Raw genomic sequence first — 19716 nt, forward strand, 5'->3', positions numbered from 1 at the left:
TAGCAATCGATGTCCTCATTCGAGAGGATGAAGCTGGTGCTCAGAGAAGGGGGGAACTTGGCCAGAGCAAGGAGGTGTGCACCCAGACAGAACCCCCAGATCCGGCCATTTGAGCTCAGGGAGGCCACTGGTGTGGCTTGTCCCTGTAGCAGGCGCCGAGGCACGCAGCCCACCCTGATTCCTGCGGGGGCCTGACTTGGGAAGTGCCATCTGGTAGCTTTGAGCCTCACCAAACCAAATTGCACTGGAGAGAGGAAGGACACCTTCCTTCATCCACCCCCCACCCCCGCCGGATTCCCACATACCCTGACCCCTTTCTCTTGATTTCGGAGCCATTTCCAGAGTCCCGCTCATATGACCTCATTCGAAGTGCACTGTGGACGAGCTGCCATCTGCAGCTGCTACCACAGCAGCCAAGGGCTTTAGCTCCCGAGTACCTCCCTTCCTTTGGAACTTGGGGGCCCTCTACTCCCCACTTGCACACCACAGACCTTTGCTGAGGATTGTGGGGACCCTCACTCAGTTTGCAGCACGTTGTAGCCATCCCTGTCCTCTCAATACCTCCCTTGCCACTCAGCTTGTGAGCCCCTTTGGAGCAGCGTGGCCCACCTGGCTGCAACGGAAGAGACACAGCTGACAGTGAAACAACAGCTTAGATCTGACAGCCGGAAAGCTCTGTCAAAAGGGACCTCCCTCTTCACACCGTAGAGGCTGTAGGAGCCGCCAGGCTTTCGGAACCAGTGCTGGGGCCAAAATGACCCCACAGCCGTTTTCCTTCCTGGGGAGGGTTCTGGCTCGAGTGGGAATGGCTCAAGTCTCCTAAGGTTCTGAAAGCCCACTGTGTGCAGATTCACGGTACACAGAGAGGAGAAGGTGGAGTCCTGCCCTGGAGGTGGTCACAGCTCACGGATGAGCCAGGCAGGCAGGCAGGCAGGCAGGCAGGGCATGAGAACACCTGAGCTGCCTTCATGAGTGAATGGTGTGGGAGCAGAGGAAGAGAAGCCGGTCTGCTCCCTCATGTGGTGCCCAGGGCAGGTTGTCCCCAGAGGAAACCCTTACGACGGTGAGGACTCTCACTGCTGTTTCCCAAGGGGTTCCGTCGGTGCGTGTCTTCCCCGGAGCGGTCAGGCCGTCTCTAAAGTACACTGGCCATGGGCATTGCCTCTCCTTGGAACTTCCCACGTGTTTCTCTTTTTTATGGAACAGTGATTTTTCTAGAGGGGTTCTGGGCCACAAGGTTGTTGGGTCATTTTCTAGCCTTCTGTCGTGAAGAACGCTTTCCTGGGCGTTGGGGTGGTTTGTTGTTCCAGCTCCCTTTCTTGGCTTCTTTTGGGAGCTGGTGCAACAAGAGGAGCTCAGCCTCTGCCTTCTGGCTGAGATGTCACCCTTCAAACAGCAATGCCTGCCTGGAGATAATGATGGCATTTGCCAAAAGGGCTTCGTTTGGCACATGATATCTTGAAAGGACGTACACCGTCCTGTCAGCTATCAAAGGCTAGTTCAAATGACATAAAAATGAGAACTCTCCAATGGAGTCTTACAGTAGGTGGAGAGTCCGAAAGAAACTCCTTCAGTCATTTCACTGAGAGTCATTGATTGGGGACACCAAGAATATAGGAAGGAATGCAGAAAGAAAAGATGAAATTGTGTTCAGGATCGGGGGGAGGGATGAACAGGGCGTGCTTGCCTTGAATCCAGGCTTTGTTGGGGGGTGGGGCATAAAGATCAAACGGGTCTGAAACCACAAAGTGGTGATGGTAACACAGTATCACCAGAGTTACACAACAGTGTTCCCAAATTGCAACAATGATGAAAAAGTTTACTAACTTAACCAACAAGTTCCCAACTTAACCAACAAAAATACAGGAAACCATACAAAAAATAAAACATCACCAGAAAGGTGGAAACAAACCAAATGCAAAGCAGTTCAGGGGAAAGGAACTCCATGTCCCCTGGGGGCAGACCGAGTTGACAGCGTCCACGGTGAGCCGACAGGGATGGAGGCGGCAGAGCCGACCGCTCCCCTGGACGTGGTGTTTCCGGCAAGGGCTCTGGGTCTCTGTCCAGAGCGGGGGCTCGTTCTTCCTGCAGGGGTGGGTGAGTCATCGTCGGCGTCTGGGTGTTGCGCGGGAGCCAGGGCAGGCTCTCCCTGCCGAGGCGGTGACTCCTCCTCTGCCTCGGGTTCTCCTGCCAAAGCCCGAGCAGGTACAGGTGCACGTGGAGGTGGAGGTTCTGGCTGAGGGGGTGGGACATCAGTGCCTGGGGCTGGGGGTCCTGCAGGCACGGAGATCCGATCTGCCCGGTGTGCTGGCCAGAACCCAGCTGGCCTGGTGTCTCTGCGAGGGCAAGTCTCGGTTCTCCATCTGCCCTCGGTGGATCCCTGGGTCCTGCACCTGGAGCCACCACCTCTGTAGGGACAGGTCTGGGAAGTGGAGCCTGGTTCCAGTTGGAGGCCAGTGCTAGAGCTGGGGGAGAAGCAAAGTTTGCCCACAGGCCAGCCTTGGCATGTGCGTATCCCGGGACAGAAAGCTTCCAAGAGATTCCCAAAGAATACCCAGGGTCGGATGTCTTTTGGGACTGAAGTGTGCAAGAAGGGGGTGGGGGTGTGAGGCCAGCGCTTGCTGCAGGCCCAGCAGCATCTTTCGGGGACTCGTCCCTGTGTAGCTCAGCACCCCCTCCCCACACACTCCCGTGCACCAGCCCCAGCGTCCTCACCTCTGTGCTCTGGCGTGCTGGGCTCCAGGTCCTCCTGCTGCCTCAGAGGCTGGGGTTCTCGGGACTCTGGGTCGGAGCCGGGTGTGCTGAGCTCCGTGGCAGCCTCAGACTGGGCCGCCGGGTGTATCCTGTGTGGTGTCTCGGCAGCAGGCCTTCCCCGCCTCCGCTTCGCCCCCGGTGGGGCTGATGCCTCCGTGGGCACGCTCACCTGGAGCCTGCACTGGGCCTCAGGGGCGGGGGGGGTGGTGCTCCGACCCCTCCCTCCGGGAGGTGGACGGGGTGTCCCCGTCCTCGGCCTCATCACGTGGGAAGCTCTGCAACGACAGTGACCGTCAGCCAGCCATGCTGGGACTTTTCCGAGCTGGGCCTGGCCAGTGGAGCCGCTGCTTCTGCCTGCTCGAACTTCTCTTCCCAGAAGGGTCAGAGACGTGTGTCTGCTCAGATCCCCACCCGGGAGGAAAGAGACCCACCTGAGGGTGTGAGGCCAGCCTGGGCGGCCGGCGCTGCCCGCACTCTCCCCATCCCAGCCAGCCTGCTCTCCCCTGGGGTGTGGACACAACTTGCCCGCAGGCTTCTGACCCCACATCCGCCTGGGCTTCCTTGAGGGAGACACACCCCGAGAAACCCGCATCCACACACACAGGCAAAGGACCCGGTGTTTCCGGGTGGCATGGGAGAGGTGGGCTGGCCCGGCCTGGGGCTCCCCGTGTTACCTTTCTGTTTCTCCGGGCAAAGGGCCAGAGGCCTCTCGGGGGTGCCCTGAGCCAACGTCGACAGGGTGCCCACGCACACTGCCTGTGAGCTCTCCTGAGGCCCCGGCCTCTGGGCAGGGGCAAACAGCAGAACATCCTGGCAGCAAGTGATCTGGCTGGGGGCTCCTCTCCGCTCTGGAGGCCTGGATACCCGGGTTGCGGGTTCTGTTGGGTTCTGTTGCCGGCAGGTGACATCATTTCCTGGGGTTCGTGCTGAGGTCCCTTCCCCAAAACTTCCCAAGGGAATCTCTGGGTTTCTGACTGCTCGACCACCCCCCTTAGGCCATGTGCAGGCACAGTGACAGCCACACAGCACAGCCCACAGCCCTGGGGAGGCCTGGGTGCAGCCAGGGCCTGAGCTCCGAGGACCCCGCTGCTCTCAGACCAGGCTCCTTCTTCTCATAAGTGGTGTGGCCCTGGACAAGCGTATGCCCCTCAGGGTTTCCCCAGTCTCTCCATCTGGAGAGTGGGGGTCATTCTCCCATCTGCTTCCTAGGTCTGTCGGCCTACGAGCAGCTCCATGCGTTTCCACCTGGGGCCGATATCACGTGGAGCTTGTGCGCTGAGACTTCAGAAAGAAAGACTCCATCCAGGGCTGACACAGCACAGAATGGGGCAGAACGAGGCCTGGATGCGCCGTGGTACCCAGGAAAAGGCACTCCCCCTCCTGAGTGTTTTGAGACCCCGCATCCAAGTTGGAGGCGCGAAAGGAAGACTCGAAGGTCTCCCTCTCTTATAGAAAAGAGTAGCCAACTTTCTGGTCCTCTGTTTCCATTGAGATTCTGTTCAAGTGTCCCAGCTCGGCTTCTGCGGGTGGCTGAGCTTCTAATGGCTCCCTGCGTTCTTGTCTTTTCCTCTCCAAACCTTCCGTCCTTTTCCCCCTTCTGGGGTGGATGGGCGCTGTCATTGCTTCTACCTTCGAGACAGATTGATGAAAAGTCTGGACCGTCGACTCCTTTCCTCTCTTTGGTTCCGTGTCTCTCTCTGTCTGTGTCCCTCTCTTTTCCCTTCTGGATTCAGTCTGTGTCTTCCTCTTTCTCTCTCGTGTGTGGATGGATGGATGCTAGGAATGCACATGTATATGATTAGATGAGGGTTATGTTTTAGGGATAGGTTAGAGGGAGAGAAAGGCTTTAGGTCGGAGTTGGTCATGGGGGAAGGGTCAAGGGTGGTGGTGGTGTTTCTTGGAATCTGAGTGCTGTGCATTCTTCGTCTCTTTCCATATGAACCCCTTCTCAGATACACCACTTGCAAGGAGTCTCTCATGTTCCGTTTCCCATCTTTTGCATTTCTGAATGCTTAGCTTCTCTGTTGTGAAGAGGTTCCATTGGATGGAAACCCATTGGCGTACTTCGTTTTCCTCTTTCCCTTACTTGAAGAGACCCATTTCTACCTCCGCCCAGCAAATGGCAAGGAGACTCTGATGTTAAGGAGCCTTTGACCTACGCTTCTTTCTAGCTGTCTCATGACATCAGTCTTTAGGGTGAGGTTTTTCCCCGATATTGAGGTGGTGTGAGATCAAAACCAATAGCATTCTTCAGATGTAGCTGTCTGGTTTTCCCATGGACATTTATTGAAGAGGCTTTCTCGTTCCCATTTGGATATTCTCCCCTTTTGTGTCAGAGATGAGTTGACCATGGATGCCGGGGTTTGTTTCTGGACCCTCAACTTTATTCCATCGATCTGGATCTGTGTGTGTTGTTGTATTCCCAATAGCATACTGTCCTGCTGCTGCCGCTGCGGCTAAGTCACTTCAGTCGTGTCTGACTCTGCGCGACCCCATGGCCTGCAGCCTACCAGGCTCCTCCGTCCAGGGCGTTTTCCAGGCAAGAGTACTGGAGTGGGTCGCCATCGCCTTCTCCGATACTCTCCTGAGGATCCTAGTTTGGTCGTCTAATTTCCTTTCACACAACCTTGGATGTCCGTATCGGGGCTTTTTCGTCGGATTGTATTGACAATTTAGGCTCTTTTCTGTTTCCGTACCCCTTTTGCAATTCTTTGTTCGGTGCGAAAATGCATTGGCATTTTGGGAGGAATAGCATCGAAGCTGTGGATTGCCTTGTGGGGCTGTGACATCATTTTCCCAATAGGAATTCTTTCAAGCCCTGAGCACAGCTTCTCTTTCCAGTGGTTGGTGTGGGCTTGATCTTCCTTCTTCCATCTCTCGCCGTTTTGTGAGAACAGGTCCTTCCTTCCCTTCTGGGTTAGATGGACTCGTGGGTATCACTTCAGTGAATGGCATTGTCAGTGGGGGTGATAATTCCCTTCTCATTGGAAGACTTTGCTGTGAGTATTAGAAATGCAAGTGATTTCTCTTCCCCTTCCTCCCTGTCCATCTCTCAGAGCCACCGGGAAACAGAGGCCTCATCCAGGGTCACACAGGCCTGAGGGAGTGCAACTAGACTGTTGTTTCTTCAGGCCCTCAGTGCTGGACATCATCCGGGATACTCTGTGTGTGTCTTCCTCAGTCTGCTGTCCCTTCAGACCTTTCCCTAGTTTTCACAGGCTTGTCGTGTTGGTGTTCTTTGTCTGTTTGGAGACACATCCTTGAGAAGCTTTGTGTTTCCACTCATTCGTCTCGCGATGTATGACCTGTCTTTTGCTTTTGTAATGAGGTCTTTCCCACAGTAGATATCTTTGATTTTGCAAAGTCCACTGTATTCTCTGGGTTGTTTTGTGGGCTGCCTTTTTGTTTTGTGTGTGAAGACTCAAAGCACGTGTCCAGTTTCTGCTCATTGTTCTTCTAGATTTGTGACAAGTTTTCATGGAAACTTTGTCTAGGGATAACTGGAAGTGAACTCGGTGTAAGGTGTCAAGTCTCCATCTCCATTCATGTCATGCCCTGCAGTTTCCAATTCCCTGTTCCTGAGTGGTTTTGGAGACCTTGTGGGAAGTTTGGTTGCATCGGAGTTTGCGTTTCCACCTTGAGTAGATTCACACTGTTCTGCCCTCAGGGACACTGTCAAGGGGGAGTGAGGAGCAGCCTGCACTTCCAGCAGTGACCACACGGTGGGGCGAGTGCTGCTCTCCCCTCTGGGAGCCCCAGGCCACAGGCATCCCAGTGAGGAGCCAGCTCTGTGCTCAGCTGAAAGGAGTTAGTCTCTCAGGAGCCTCTGAGCCCTTGCCTTTGGATCACCCAGGGTGGGCATTTGCTGTGACAGAAAAAAATTGCCCTGAATTCCATGGACGGAAGAGCCTGGCTGTGTAGAGTTCGTGAGTTGCCGTGAATCAGACACAACTGAGGACACAAAAATTCAATAGACTAAAACACTTTTTGGGGGTGGGGGGAGTGAAAGGGGGTGATGTGGGGTTTTTTGTCTTATATAATAGCCGAGGGAAATCTAGTTTAAACCTAAATTCACATAGATGGGAAAGGTATAGCTCTCCGTCACCCTATTAAAAAAAAAAAAAAACGTCTTAACTTTTCTGAAAGCTTATTTAGTAGCTTCCTTGAGCAGTTCATTGTGAAGGATTTTTTTTTTTTTTCTGTGACATTGGCCTCATTAAAAAGTACGGTTTGCCTTTACTGGATAATTTTGTTCATTGGTTTGTTAGGGAATCTTGGTAATATTTGAGTTTCCTGGGGAGTATGGTCACATGACCTGGCCCGGGCCAATCGGTGCGTTCCACCTCCCTGGCCACTGTGATTGGCTCCGGACTGGGGCAGTGCCCAATCGGGGCCCGGGGCCGGGCCTCACGTTGGAAGCCAGGGGAAGACGAGCTCTCGTTCTGCTGGGGTAGGGGAAGGGGTGGGGCCGGGGGAGGTCAGGCTCCAGCAGTGGGAGGGGCTTGAGGTCCGCCTGCGGCAGTTGGTGACCTTCCTGCTCCCCTCAGGGCAGAGCCGCCGGCCTGAGAATGAGGGCGCTGCTGAGCCCAGGGGCTGGGATGGCCCGCTGCTGCTGTGGTCCCAGAGCTCCACCCGAGACCTGAGGGAGGCCGTCTGCCCGTGAGTCCTCTCCCGCTTGTCTGTCAGCTTGTTTGAACCATGCTGGGTTTTCTGCCCAGCTGGCTAAGGGGAGTCCCTGGAAATGCAAGGGTGTGGGTTTTGGCAGACTTCAGGGAAGACATGCCAGATGAGCCTGGGAGACTCCAGCTTAATCTGGATTCAGGAGATATCTCTTCGGGCCAGCTAGTAATTGTAGGATAAGCCTAATGAGTCTTCACAGGATGAAGAGAGTAACGTGCCAAGGTAGCAATCGATGTCCTCATTCGAGAGGATGAAGCTGGTGCTCAGAGAAGGGGGGAACTTGGCCAGAGCAAGGAGGTGTGCACCCAGACAGAACCCCCAGATCCGGCCATTTGAGCTCAGGGAGGCCACTGGTGTGGCTTGTCCCTGTAGCAGGCGCCGAGGCACGCAGCCCACCCTGATTCCTGCGGGGGCCTGACTTGGGAAGTGCCATCTGGTAGCTTTGAGACTCACCAAACCAAATTGCACTGGAGAGAGGAAGGACACCTTCCTTCATCCACCCCCCACCCCCGCCGGATTCCCACATACCCTGACCCCTTTCTCTTGATTTCAGAGCCATTTCCAGAGTCCCGCTCATATGACCTCATTCGAAGTGCACTGTGGACGAGCTGCCATCTGCAGCTGCTACCACAGCAGCCAAGGGCTTTAGCTCCCGAGTACCTCCCTTCCTTTGGAACTTGGGGGCCCTCTACTCCCCACTTGCACACCACAGACCTTTGCTGAGGATTGTGGGGACCCTCACTCAGTTTGCAGCACGTTGTAGCCATCCCTGTCCTCTCAATACCTCCCTTGCCACTCAGCTTGTGAGCCCCTTTGGAGCAGCGTGGCCCACCTGGCTGCAACGGAAGAGACACAGCTGACAGTGAAACAACAGCTTAGATCTGACAGCCGGAAAGCTCTGTCAAAAGGGACCTCCCTCTTCACACCGTAGAGGCTGTAGGAGCCGCCAGGCTTTCGGAACCAGTGCTGGGGCCAAAATGACCCCACAGCCGTTTTCCTTCCTGGGGAGGGTTCTGGCTCGAGTGGGAATGGCTCAAGTCTCCTAAGGTTCTGAAAGCCCACTGTGTGCAGATTCACGGTACACAGAGAGGAGAAGGTGGAGTCCTGCCCTGGAGGTGGTCACAGCTCACGGATGAGCCAGGCAGGCAGGCAGGCAGGCAGGCAGGGCATGAGAACACCTGAGCTGCCTTCATGAGTGAATGGTGTGGGAGCAGAGGAAGAGAAGCTGGTCTGCTCCCTCATGTGGTGCCCAGGGCAGGTTGTCCCCAGAGGAAACCCTTACGACGGTGAGGACTCTCACTGCTGTTTCCCAAGGGGTTCCGTTGGTGCGTGTCTTCCCCGGAGCGGTCAGGCCGTCTCTAATGTACACTGGCCATGGGCATTGCCTCTCCTTGGAACTTCCCACGTGTTTCTCTTTTTTATGGAACAGTGATTTTTCTAGAGGGGTTCTGGGCCACAAGGTTGTTGGGTCATTTTCTAGCCTTCTGTCGTGAAGAACGCTTTCCTGGGCGTTGGGGTGGTTTGTTGTTCCAGCTCCCTTTCTTGGCTTCTTTTGGGAGCTGGTGCAACAAGAGGAGCTCAGCCTCTGCCTTCTGGCTGAGATGTCACCCTTCAAACAGCAATGCCTGCCTGGAGATAATGATGGCATTTGCCAAAAGGGCTTCGTTTGGCACATGATATCTTGAAAGGACGTACACCGTCCTGTCAGCTATCAAAGGCTAGTTCAAATGACATAAAAATGAGAACTCTCCAATGGAGTCTTACAGTAGGTGGAGAGTCCGAAAGAAACTCCTTCAGTCATTTCACTGAGAGTCATTGATTGGGGACACCAAGAATATAGGAAGGAATGCAGAAAGAAAAGATGAAATTGTGTTCAGGATTGGGGGGAGGGATGAACAGGGCGTGCTTGCCTTGAATCCAGGCTTTGTTGGGGGGTGGGGCATAAAGATCAAACGGGTCTGAAACCACAAAGTGGTGATGGTAACACAGTATCACCAGAGTTACACAACAGTGTTCCCAAATTGCAACAATGATGAAAAAGTTTACTAACTTAACCAACAAGTTCCCAACTTAACCAACAAAAATACAGGAAACCATACAAAAAATAAAACATCACCAGAAAGGTGGAAACAAACCAAATGCAAAGCAGTTCAGGGGAAAGGAACTCCATGTCCCCTGGGGGCAGACCGATTTGACAGCGTCCATGGTGAGCCGACAGGGATGGAGGCGGCAGAGCCGACCGCTCCCCTGGACGTGGTGTTTCCGGCAAGGGCTCTGGGTCTCTGTCCAGAGCGGGGGCTCGTTCTTCCTGCAGGGGTGGGTGAGTCATCGTCGGCGTCTGGGTGTTGCGCGGGAGCCAGGGCAGGCTCTCCCTGCCGAGGCGGTGACTCCTCCTCTGCCTCGGTTTCTCCTGCCAAAGCCCGAGCAGGTACAGGTGCACGTGGAGGTGGAGGTTCTGGCTGAGGGGGTGGGACATCAGTGCCTGGGGCTGGGGGTCCTGCAGGCACGGAGATCCGATCTGCCCGGTGTGCTGGCCAGAACCCAGCTGGCCTGGTGTCTCTGCGAGGGCAAGTCTCGGTTCTCCATCTGCCCTCGGTGGATCCCTGGGTCCTGCACCTGGAGCCACCACCTCTGTAGGGACAGGTCTGGGAAGTGGAGCCTGGTTCCAGTTGGAGGCCAGTGCTAGAGCTGGGGGAGAAGCAAAGTTTGCCCACAGGCCAGCCTTGGCATGTGCGTATCCCGGGACAGAAAGCTTCCAAGAGATTCCCAAAGAATACCCAGGGTCGGATGTCTTTTGGGACTGAAGTGTGCAAGAAGGGGGTGGGGGTGTGAGGCCAGCGCTTGCTGCAGGCCCAGCAGCATCTTTCGGGGACTCGTCCCTGTGTAGCTCAGCACCCCCTCCCCACACACTCCCGTGCACCAGCCCCAGCGTCCTCACCTCTGTGCTCTGGCGTGCTGGGCTCCAGGTCCTCCTGCTGCCTCAGAGGCTGGGGTTCTCGGGACTCTGGGTCGGAGCCGGGTGTGCTGAGCTCCGTGGCAGCCTCAGACTGGGCCGCCGGGTGTATCCTGTGTGGTGTCTCGGCAGCAGGCCTTCCCCGCCTCCGCTTCGCCCCCGGTGGGGCTGATGCCTCCGTGGGCACGCTCACCTGGAGCCTGCACTGGGCCTCAGGGGCGGGGGGGTGGTGCTCCGACCCCTCCCTCCGGGAGGTGGACGGGGTGTCCCCGTCCTCGGCCTCATCACGTGGGAAGCTCTGCAACAACAGTGACCGTCAGCCAGCCATGCTGGGACTTTTCCGAGCTGGGCCTGGCCAGTGGAGCCGCTGCTTCTGCCTGCTCGAACTTCTCTTCCCAGAAGGGTCAGAGACGTGTGTCTGCTCAGATCCCCACCCGGGAGGAAAGAGACCCACCTGAGGGTGTGAGGCCAGCCTGGGCGGCCGGCGCTGCCCGCACTCTCCCCATCCCAGCCAGCCTGCTCTCCCCTGGGGTGTGGACACAACTTGCCCGCAGGCTTCTGACCCCACATCCGCCTGGGCTTCCTTGAGGGAGACACACCCCGAGAAACCCGCATCCACACACACAGGCAAAGGACCCGGTGTTTCCGGGTGGCATGGGAGAGGTGGGCTGGCCCGGCCTGGGGCTCCCCGTGTTACCTTTCTGTTTCTCCGGGCAAAGGGCCAGAGGCCTCTCGGGGGTGCCCTGAGCCAACGTCGACAGGGTGCCCACGCACACTGCCTGTGAGCTCTCCTGAGGCCCCGGCCTCTGGGCAGGGGCAAACAGCAGAACATCCTGGCAGCAAGTGATCTGGCTGGGGGCTCCTCTCCGCTCTGGAGGCCTGGATACCCGGGTTGCGGGTTCTGTTGGGTTCTGTTGCCGGCAGGTGACATCATTTCCTGGGGTTCGTGCTGAGGTCCCTTCCCCAAAACTTCCCAAGGGAATCTCTGGGTTTCTGACTGCTCGACCACCCCCCTTAGGCCATGTGCAGGCACAGTGACAGCCACACAGCCCAGCCCACAGCCCTGGGGAGGCCTGGGTGCAGCCAGGGCCTGAGCTCCGAGGACCCCGCTGCTCTCAGACCAGGCTCCTTCTTCTCATAAGTGGTGTGGCCCTGGACAAGCGTATGCCCCTCAGGGTTTCCCCAGTCTCTCCATCTGGAGAGTGGGGGTCATTCTCCCATCTGCTTCCTAGGTCTGTCGGCCTACGAGCAGCTCCATGCCTTTCCACCTGGGGCCGATATCACGTGGAGCTTGTGCGCTGAGACTTCAGAAAGAAAGACTCCATCCAGGGCTGACACAGCACAGAATGGGGCAGAACGAGGCCTGGATGCGCCGTGGTACCCAGGAAAAGGCACTCCCCCTCCTGAGTGTTTTGAGACCCCGCATCCAAGTTGGAGGCGCGAAAGGAAGACTCGAAGGTCTCCCTCTCTTATAGAAAAGAGTAGCCAACTTTCTGGTCCTCTGTTTCCATTGAGATTCTGTTCAAGTGTCCCAGCTCGGCTTCTGCGGGTGGCTGAGCTTCTAATGGCTCCCTGCGTTCTTGTCTTTTCCTCTCCAAACCTTCCGTCCTTTTCCCCCTTCTGGGGTGGATGGGTGCTGTCATTGCTTCTACCTTCGAGACAGATTGATGAAAAGTCTGGACCGTCGACTCCTTTCCTCTCTTTGGTTCCGTGTCTCTCTCTGTCTGTGTCCCTCTCTTTTCCTTCTCGATTCAGTCTGTGTCTTCCTCTTTCTCTCTCGTGTGTGGATGGATGGATGCTAGGAATGCACATGTATATGATTAGATGAGGGTTATGTTTTAGGGATAGGTTAGAGGGAGAGAAAGGCTTTAGGTCGGAGTTGGTCATGGGGGAAGGGTCAAGGGTGGTGGTGGTGTTTCTTGGAATCTGAGTGCTGTGCATTCTTCGTCTCTTTCCATATGAACCCCTTCTCAGATACACCACTTGCAAGGAGTCTCTCATGTTCCGTTTCCCATCTTTTGCATTTCTGAATGCTTAGCTTCTCTGTTGTGAAGAGGTTCCATTGGATGGAAACCCATTGGCGTACTTCGTTTTCCTCTTTCCCTTACTTGAAGAGACCCATTTCTACCTCCGCCCAGCAAATGGCAAGGAGACTCTGATGTTAAGGAGCCTTTGACCTACGCTTCTTTCTAGCTGTCTCATGACATCAGTCTTTAGGGTGAGGTTTTTCCCCGATATTGAGGTGGTGTGAGATCAAAACCAATAGCATTCTTCAGATGTAGCTGTCTGGTTTTCCCATGGACATTTATTGAAGAGGCTTTCTCGTTCCCATTTGGATATTCTCCCCTTTTGTGTCAGAGATGAGTTGACCATGGATGCCGGGGTTTGTTTCTGGACCCTCAACTTTATTCCATCGATCTGGATCTGTGTGTGTTGTTGTATTCCCAATAGCATACTGTCCTGCTGCTGCCGCTGCGCCTAAGTCATTTCAGTCGTGTCTGACTCTGCGCGACCCCATGGCCTGCAGCCTACCAGGCTCCTCCGTCCAGGGCGTTTTCCAGGCAAGAGTACTGGAGTGGGTCGCCATCGCCTTCTCCGATACTCTCCTGAGGATCCTAGTTTGGTCGTCTAATTTCCTTTCACACAACCTTGGATGTCCGTATCGGGGCTTTTTCGTCGGATTGTATTGACAATTTAGGCTCTTTTCTGTTTCCGTACCCCTTTTGCAATTCTTTGTTCGGTGCGAAAATGCATTGGCATTTTGGGAGGAATAGCATCGAAGCTGTGGATTGCCTTGTGGGGCTGTGACATCATTTTCCCAATAGGAATTCTTTCAAGCCCTGAGCACAGCTTCTCTTTCCAGTGGTTGGTGTGGGCTTGATCTTCCTTCTTCCGTCTCTCGCCGTTTTGTGAGAACAGGTCCTTCCTTCCCTTCTGGGTTAGATGGACTCGTGGGTATCACTTCAGTGAATGGCATTGTCAGTGGGGGTGATAATTCCCTTCTCATTGGAAGACTTTGCTGTGAGTATTAGAAATGCAAGTGATTTCTCTTCCCCTTCCTCCCTGTCCATCTCTCAGAGCCACCGGGAAACAGAGGCCTCATCCAGGGTCACACAGGCCTGAGGGAGTGCAACTAGACTGTTGTTTCTTCAGGCCCTCAGTGCTGGACATCATCCGGGATACTCTGTGTGTGTCTTCCTCAGTCTGGTGTCCCTTCAGACCTTTCCCTAGTTTTCACAGGCTTGTCGTGTTGGTGTTCTTTGACTGTTTGGAGACACATCCTTGAGAAGCTTTCTGTTTCCACTCATTCGTCTCGCGATGTATGACCTGTCTTTTGCTTTTGTAATGAGGTCTTTCCCACAGTAGATATCTTTGATTTTGCAAAGTCCACTGTATTCTCTGGGTTGTTTTGTGGGCTGCCTTTTTGTTTTGTGTGTGAAGACTCAAAGCACGTGTCCGGTTTCTGCTCATTGTTCTTCTAGATTTGTGACAAGTTTTCATGGAAACTTTGTCTAGGGATAACTGGAAGTGAACTCGGTGTAAGGTGTCAAGTCTCCATCTCCATTCATGTCATGCCCTGCAGTTTCCAATTCCCTGTTCCTGAGTGGTTTTGGAGACCTTGTGGGAAGTTTGGTTGCATCGGAGTTTGCGTTTCCACCTTGAGTAGATTCACACTGTTCTGCCCTCAGGGACACTGTCAAGGGGGAGTGAGGAGCAGCCTGCACTTCCAGCAGTGACCACACGGTGGGGCGAGTGCTGCTCTCCCCTCTGGGAGCCCCAGGCCACAGGCATCCCAGTGAGGAGCCAGCTCTGTGCTCAGCTGAAAGGAGTTAGTCTCTCAGGAGCCTCTGAGCACTTGCCTTTGGATCACCCAGGGTGGGCATTTGCTGTGACAGAAAAAATTGCCCTGAATTCCATGGACGGAAGAGCCTGGCTGTGTAGAGTTCGTGAGTTGCCGTGAATCAGACACAACTGAGGACACAAAAATTCAATAGACTAAAACACTTTTTGGGGGTGGGGGGAGTGAAAGGGGGTGATGTGGGGGTTTTTGTCTTATATAATAGCCGAGGGAAATCTAGTTTAAACCTAAATTCACATAGATGGGAAAGGTATAGCTCTCCGTCACCCTATTTAAAAAAAAAAAAAAGTCTTAACTTTTCTGAAAGCTTATTTAGTAGCTTCCTTGAGCAGTTCATTGTGAAGGATTTTTTTTTTTTCTGTGACATTGGCCTCATTAAAAAGTACGGTTTGCCTTTACTGGATAATTTTGTTCATTGGTTTGTTAGGGAATCTTGGTAATATTTGAGTTTCCTGGGGAGTATGGTCACATGACCTGGCCCTGGCCAATCGGTGCGTTCCACCTCCCTGGCCACTGTGATTGGATCCGGACTGGGGCAGTGCCCAATCGGGGCCCGGGGCCGGGCCTCACGTTGGAAGCCAGGGGAAGACGAGCTCTCGTCCTGCTGGGGTAGGGGAAGGGGTGGGGCCGGGGGAGGTCAGGCTCCAGCAGTGGGAGGGGCTTGAGGTCCGCCTGCGGCAGTTGGTGACCTTCCTGCTCCCCTCAGGGCAGAGCCGCCGGCCTGAGAATGAGGGCGCTGCTGAGCCCAGGGGCTGGGATGGCCCGCTGCTGCTGTGGTCCCAGAGCTCCACCCGAGACCTGAGGGAGGCCGTCTGCCCGTGAGTCCTCTCCCGCTTGTCTGTCAGCTTGTTTGAACCATGCTGGGTTTTCTGCCCAGCTGGCTAAGGGGAGTCCCTGGAAATGCAAGGGTGTGGGTTTTGGCAGACTTCAGGGAAGACATGCCAGATGAGCCTGGGAGACTCCAGCTTAATCTGGATTCAGGATATATCTCTTCGGGCCAGCTAGTAATTGTAGGATAAGCCTAATGAGTCTTCACAGGATGAAGAGAGTAACGTGCCAAGGTAGCAATCGATGTCCTCATTCGAGAGGATGAAGCTGGTGCTCAGAGAAGGGGGGAACTTGGCCAGAGCAAGGAGGTGTGCACCCAGACAGAACCCCCAGATCCGGCCATTTGAGCTCAGGGAGGCCACTGGTGTGGCTTGTCCCTGTGGCAGGGGCCGAGGCACACAGCCCACCCTGATTCCTGCGGGGGCCTGACTTGGGAAGTGCCATCTGGTAGCTTTGAGACTCACCAAACCAAATTGCACTGGAGAGAGGAAGGACACCTTCCTTCATCCACCCCCCACCCCCGCCGGATTCCCACATACCCTGACCCCTTTCTCTTGATTTCGGAGCCATTTCCAGAGTCCCGCTCATATGACCTCATTCGAAGTGCACTGTGGACGAGCTGCCATCTGCAGCTGCTACCACAGCAGCCAAGGGCTTTAGCTCCCGAGTACCTCCCTTCCTTTGGAACTTGGGGGCCCTCTACTCCCCACTTGCACACCACAGACCTTTGCTGAGGATTGTGGGGACCCTCACTCAGTTTGCAGCACGTTGTAGCCATCCCTGTCCTCTCAATACCTCCCTTGCCACTCAGCTTGTGAGCCCCTTTGGAGCAGCGTGGCCCACCTGGCTGCAACGGAAGAGACACAGCTGACAGTGAAACAACAGCTTAGATCTGACAGCCGGAAAGCTCTGTCAAAAGGGACCTCCCTCTTCACACCGTAGAGGCTGTAGGAGCCGCCAGGCTTTCGGAACCAGTGCTGGGGCCAAAATGACCCCACAGCCGTTTTCCTTCCTGGGGAGGGTTCTGGCTCGAGTGGGAATGGCTCAAGTCTCCTAAGGTTCTGAAAGCCCACTGTGTGCAGATTCACGGTACACAGAGAGGAGAAGGTGGAGTCCTGCCCTGGAGGTGGTCACAGCTCACGGATGAGCCAGGCAGGCAGGCAGGCAGGCAGGCAGGGCATGAGAACACCTGAGCTGCCTTCATGAGTGAATGGTGTGGGAGCAGAGGAAGAGAAGCTGGTCTGCTCCCTCATGTGGTGCCCAGGGCAGGTTGTCCCCAGAGGAAACCCTTACGACGGTGAGGACTCTCACTGCTGTTTCCCAAGGGGTTCCGTCGGTGCGTGTCTTCCCCGGAGCGGTCAGGCCGTCTCTAAAGTACACTGGCCATGGGCATTGCCTCTCCTTGGAACTTCCCACGTGTTTCTCTTTTTTATGGAACAGTGATTTTTCTAGAGGGGTTCTGGGCCACAAGGTTGTTGGGTCATTTTCTAGCCTTCTGTCGTGAAGAACGCTTTCCTGGGCGTTGGGGTGGTTTGTTGTTCCAGCTCCCTTTCTTGGCTTCTTTTGGGAGCTGGTGCAACAAGAGGAGCTCAGCCTCTGCCTTCTGGCTGAGATGTCACCCTTCAAACAGCAATGCCTGCCTGGAGATAATGTTGGCATTTGCCAAAAGGGCTTCGTTTGGCACATGATATCTTGAAAGGACGTACACCGTCCTGTCAGCTATCAAAGGCTAGTTCAAATGACATAAAAACGAGAACTCTCCAATGGAGACTTACAGTAGGTGGAGAGTCCGAAAGAAACTCCTTCAGTCATTTCACTGAGAGTCATTGATTGGGGACACCAAGAATATAGGAAGGAATGCAGAAAGAAAAGATGAAATTGTGTTCAGGATCGGGGGGAGGGATGAACAGGGCGTGCTTGCCTTGAATCCAGGCTTTGTTGGGGGGTGGGGCATAAAGATCAAACGGGTCTGAAACCACAAAGTGGTGATGGTAACACAGTATCACCAGAGTTACACAACAGTGTTCCCAAATTGCAACAATGATGAAAAAGTTTACTAACTTAACCAACAAGTTCCCAACTTAACCAACAAAAATACAGGAAACCATACAAAAAATAAAACATCACCAGAAAGGTGGAAACAAACCAAATGCAAAGCAGTTCAGGGGAAAGGAACTCCATGTCCCCTGGGGGCAGACCGAGTTGACAGCGTCCACGGTGAGCCGACAGGGATGGAGGCGGCAGAGCCGACCGCTCCCCTGGACGTGGTGTTTCCGGCAAGGGCTCTGGGTCTCTGTCCAGAGCGGGGGCTCGTTCTTCCTGCAGGGGTGGGTGAGTCATCGTCGGCGTCTGGGTGTTGCGCGGGAGCCAGGGCAGGCTCTCCCTGCCGAGGCGGTGACTCCTCCTCTGCCTCGGGTTCTCCTGCCAAAGCCCGAGCAGGTACAGGTGCACGTGGAGGTGGAGGTTCTGGCTGAGGGGGTGGGACATCAGTGCCTGGGGCTGGGGGTCCTGCAGGCACGGAGATCCGATGTGCCCGGTGTGCTGGCCAGAACCCAGCTGGCCTGGTGTCTCTGCGAGGGCAAGTCTCGGTTCTCCATCTGCCCTCGGTGGATCCCTGGGTCCTGCACCTGGAGCCACCACCTCTGTAGGGACAGGTCTGGGAAGTGGAGCCTGGTTCCAGTTGGAGGCCAGTGCTAGAGCTGGGGGAGAAGCAAAGTTTGCCCACAGGCCAGCCTTGGCATGTGCGTATCCCGGGACAGAAAGCTTCCAAGAGATTCCCAAAGAATACCCAGGGTCGGATGTCTTTTGGGACTGAAGTGTGCAAGAAGGGGGTGGGGGTGTGAGGCCAGCGCTTGCTGCAGGCCCAGCAGCATCTTTCGGGGACTCGTCCCTGTGTAGCTCAGCACCCCCTCCCCACACACTCCCGTGCACCAGCCCCAGCGTCCTCACCTCTGTGCTCTGGCGTGCTGGGCTCCAGGTCCTCCTGCTGCCTCAGAGGCTGGGGTTCTCGGGACTCTGGGTCGGAGCCGGGTGTGCTGAGCTCCGTGGCAGCCTCAGACTGGGCCGCCGGGTGTATCCTGTGTGGTGTCTCGGCAGCAGGCCTTCCCCGCCTCCGCTTCGCCCCCGGTGGGGCTGATGCCTCCGTGGGCACGCTCACCTGGAGCCTGCACTGGGCCTCAGGGGCGGGGGGGTGGTGCTCCGACCCCTCCCTCCGGGAGGTGGACGGGGTGTCCCCGTCCTCGGCCTCATCACGTGGGAAGCTCTGCAACGACAGTGACCGTCAGCCAGCCATGCTGGGAGTTTTCCGAGCTGGGCCTGGCCAGTGGAGCCGCTGCTTCTGCCTGCTCGAACTTCTCTTCCCAGAAGGGTCAGAGACGTGTGTCTGCTCAGATCCCCACCCGGGAGGAAAGAGAACCACCTGAGGGTGTGAGGCCAGCCTGGGCGGCCGGCGCTGCCCGCACTCTCCCCATCCCAGCCAGCCTGCTCTCCCCTGGGGTGTGGACACAACTTGCCCGCAGGCTTCTGACCCCACATCCGCCTGGGCTTCCTTGAGGGAGACACACCCCGAGAAACCCGCATCCACACACACAGGCAAAGGACCCGGTGTTTCCGGGTGGCATGGGAGAGGTGGGCTGGCCCGGCCTGGGGCTCCCCGTGTTACCTTTCTGTTTCTCCGGGCAAAGGGCCAGAGGCCTCTCGGGGGTGCCCTGAGCCAACGTCGACAGGGTGCCCACGCACACTGCCTGTGAGCTCTCCTGAGGCCCCGGCCTCTGGGCAGGGGCAAACAGCAGAACATCCTGGCAGCAAGTGATCTGGCTGTGGGCTCCTCTCCGCTCTGGAGGCCTGGATACCCGGGTTGCGGGTTCTGTTGGGTTCTGTTGCCGGCAGGTGACATCATTTCCTGGGGTTCGTGCTGAGGTCCCTTCCCCAAAACTTCCCAAGGGAATCTCTGGGTTTCTGACTGCTCGACCACCCCCCTTAGGCCATGTGCAGGCACAGTGACAGCCACACAGCCCAGCCCACAGCCCTGGGGAGGCCTGGGTGCAGCCAGGGCCTGAGCTCCGAGGACCCCGCTGCTCTCAGACCAGGCTCCTTCTTCTCATAAGTGGTGTGGCCCTGGACAAGCGTATGCCCCTCAGGGTTTCCCCAGTCTCTCCATCTGCAGAGTGGGGGTCATTCTCCCAACCTCTTCCTAGGTCTGTCGGCCTACGAGCAGCTCCATGCCTTTCCACCTGGGGCCGATATCACGTGGAGCTTGTGCGCTGAGACTTCAGAAAGAAAGACTCCATCCAGGGCTGACACAGCACAGAATGGGGCAGAACGAGGCCTGGATGCGCCGTGGTACCCAGGAAAAGGCACTCCCCCTCCTGAGTGTTTTGAGACCCCGCATCCAAGTTGGAGGACCGAAAGGAAGACTCGAAGGTCTCCCTCTCTTATAGAAAAGAGTAGCCAACTTTCTGGTCCTCTGTTTCCATTGAGATTCTGTTCAAGTGTCCCAGCTCGGCTTCTGCGGGTGGCTGAGCTTCTAATGGCTCCCTGCGTTCTTGTCTTTTCCTCTCCAAAGCTTCTGTCCTTTTCCCCCTTCTGGGGTGGATGGGCGCTGTCATTACTTCTACCTTCGAGACAGATTGATGAAACGTCT

At 55.8% G+C, this 19716-nt stretch overlaps 1 protein-coding gene and 1 long non-coding RNA gene across 2 annotated transcripts in view; one reads left to right on the forward strand and one right to left on the reverse strand.

The window, feature by feature from the left end:
- The window catches only part of LOC145530002 (uncharacterized), a 1493464-nt gene that overhangs the window by 619449 nt on the left and 854299 nt on the right, over positions 1 to 19716 (forward strand). The window contains exons 74-75 of the long non-coding RNA XR_014071397.1: positions 7302 to 7413; positions 14953 to 15064. This is a non-coding gene — a long non-coding RNA (uncharacterized LOC145530002). The remainder of the gene's footprint in view (positions 1 to 7301; positions 7414 to 14952; positions 15065 to 19716) is intronic.
- LOC145529947 (uncharacterized) lies at positions 14959 to 18905 on the reverse strand. The gene is made up of 3 exons (XM_081550720.1): positions 18736 to 18905; positions 18024 to 18336; positions 14959 to 17773 (listed from the first exon to the last, which is right to left on the reverse strand). The coding sequence occupies exons 1-3, from the start codon at positions 18868 to 18870 to the stop codon at positions 17136 to 17138; spliced, it is 1086 nt and encodes a 361-aa protein (XP_081406846.1). The 5' UTR covers positions 18871 to 18905; the 3' UTR covers positions 14959 to 17135.

This window comes from Giraffa tippelskirchi, chromosome 12, assembly GCF_054371585.1.
Source record: "Giraffa tippelskirchi isolate mGirTip1 chromosome 12, T2T-mGirTip1v1.2.pri, whole genome shotgun sequence".
NCBI classification, from domain to species: Eukaryota; Metazoa; Chordata; class Mammalia; order Artiodactyla; family Giraffidae; genus Giraffa; species Giraffa tippelskirchi.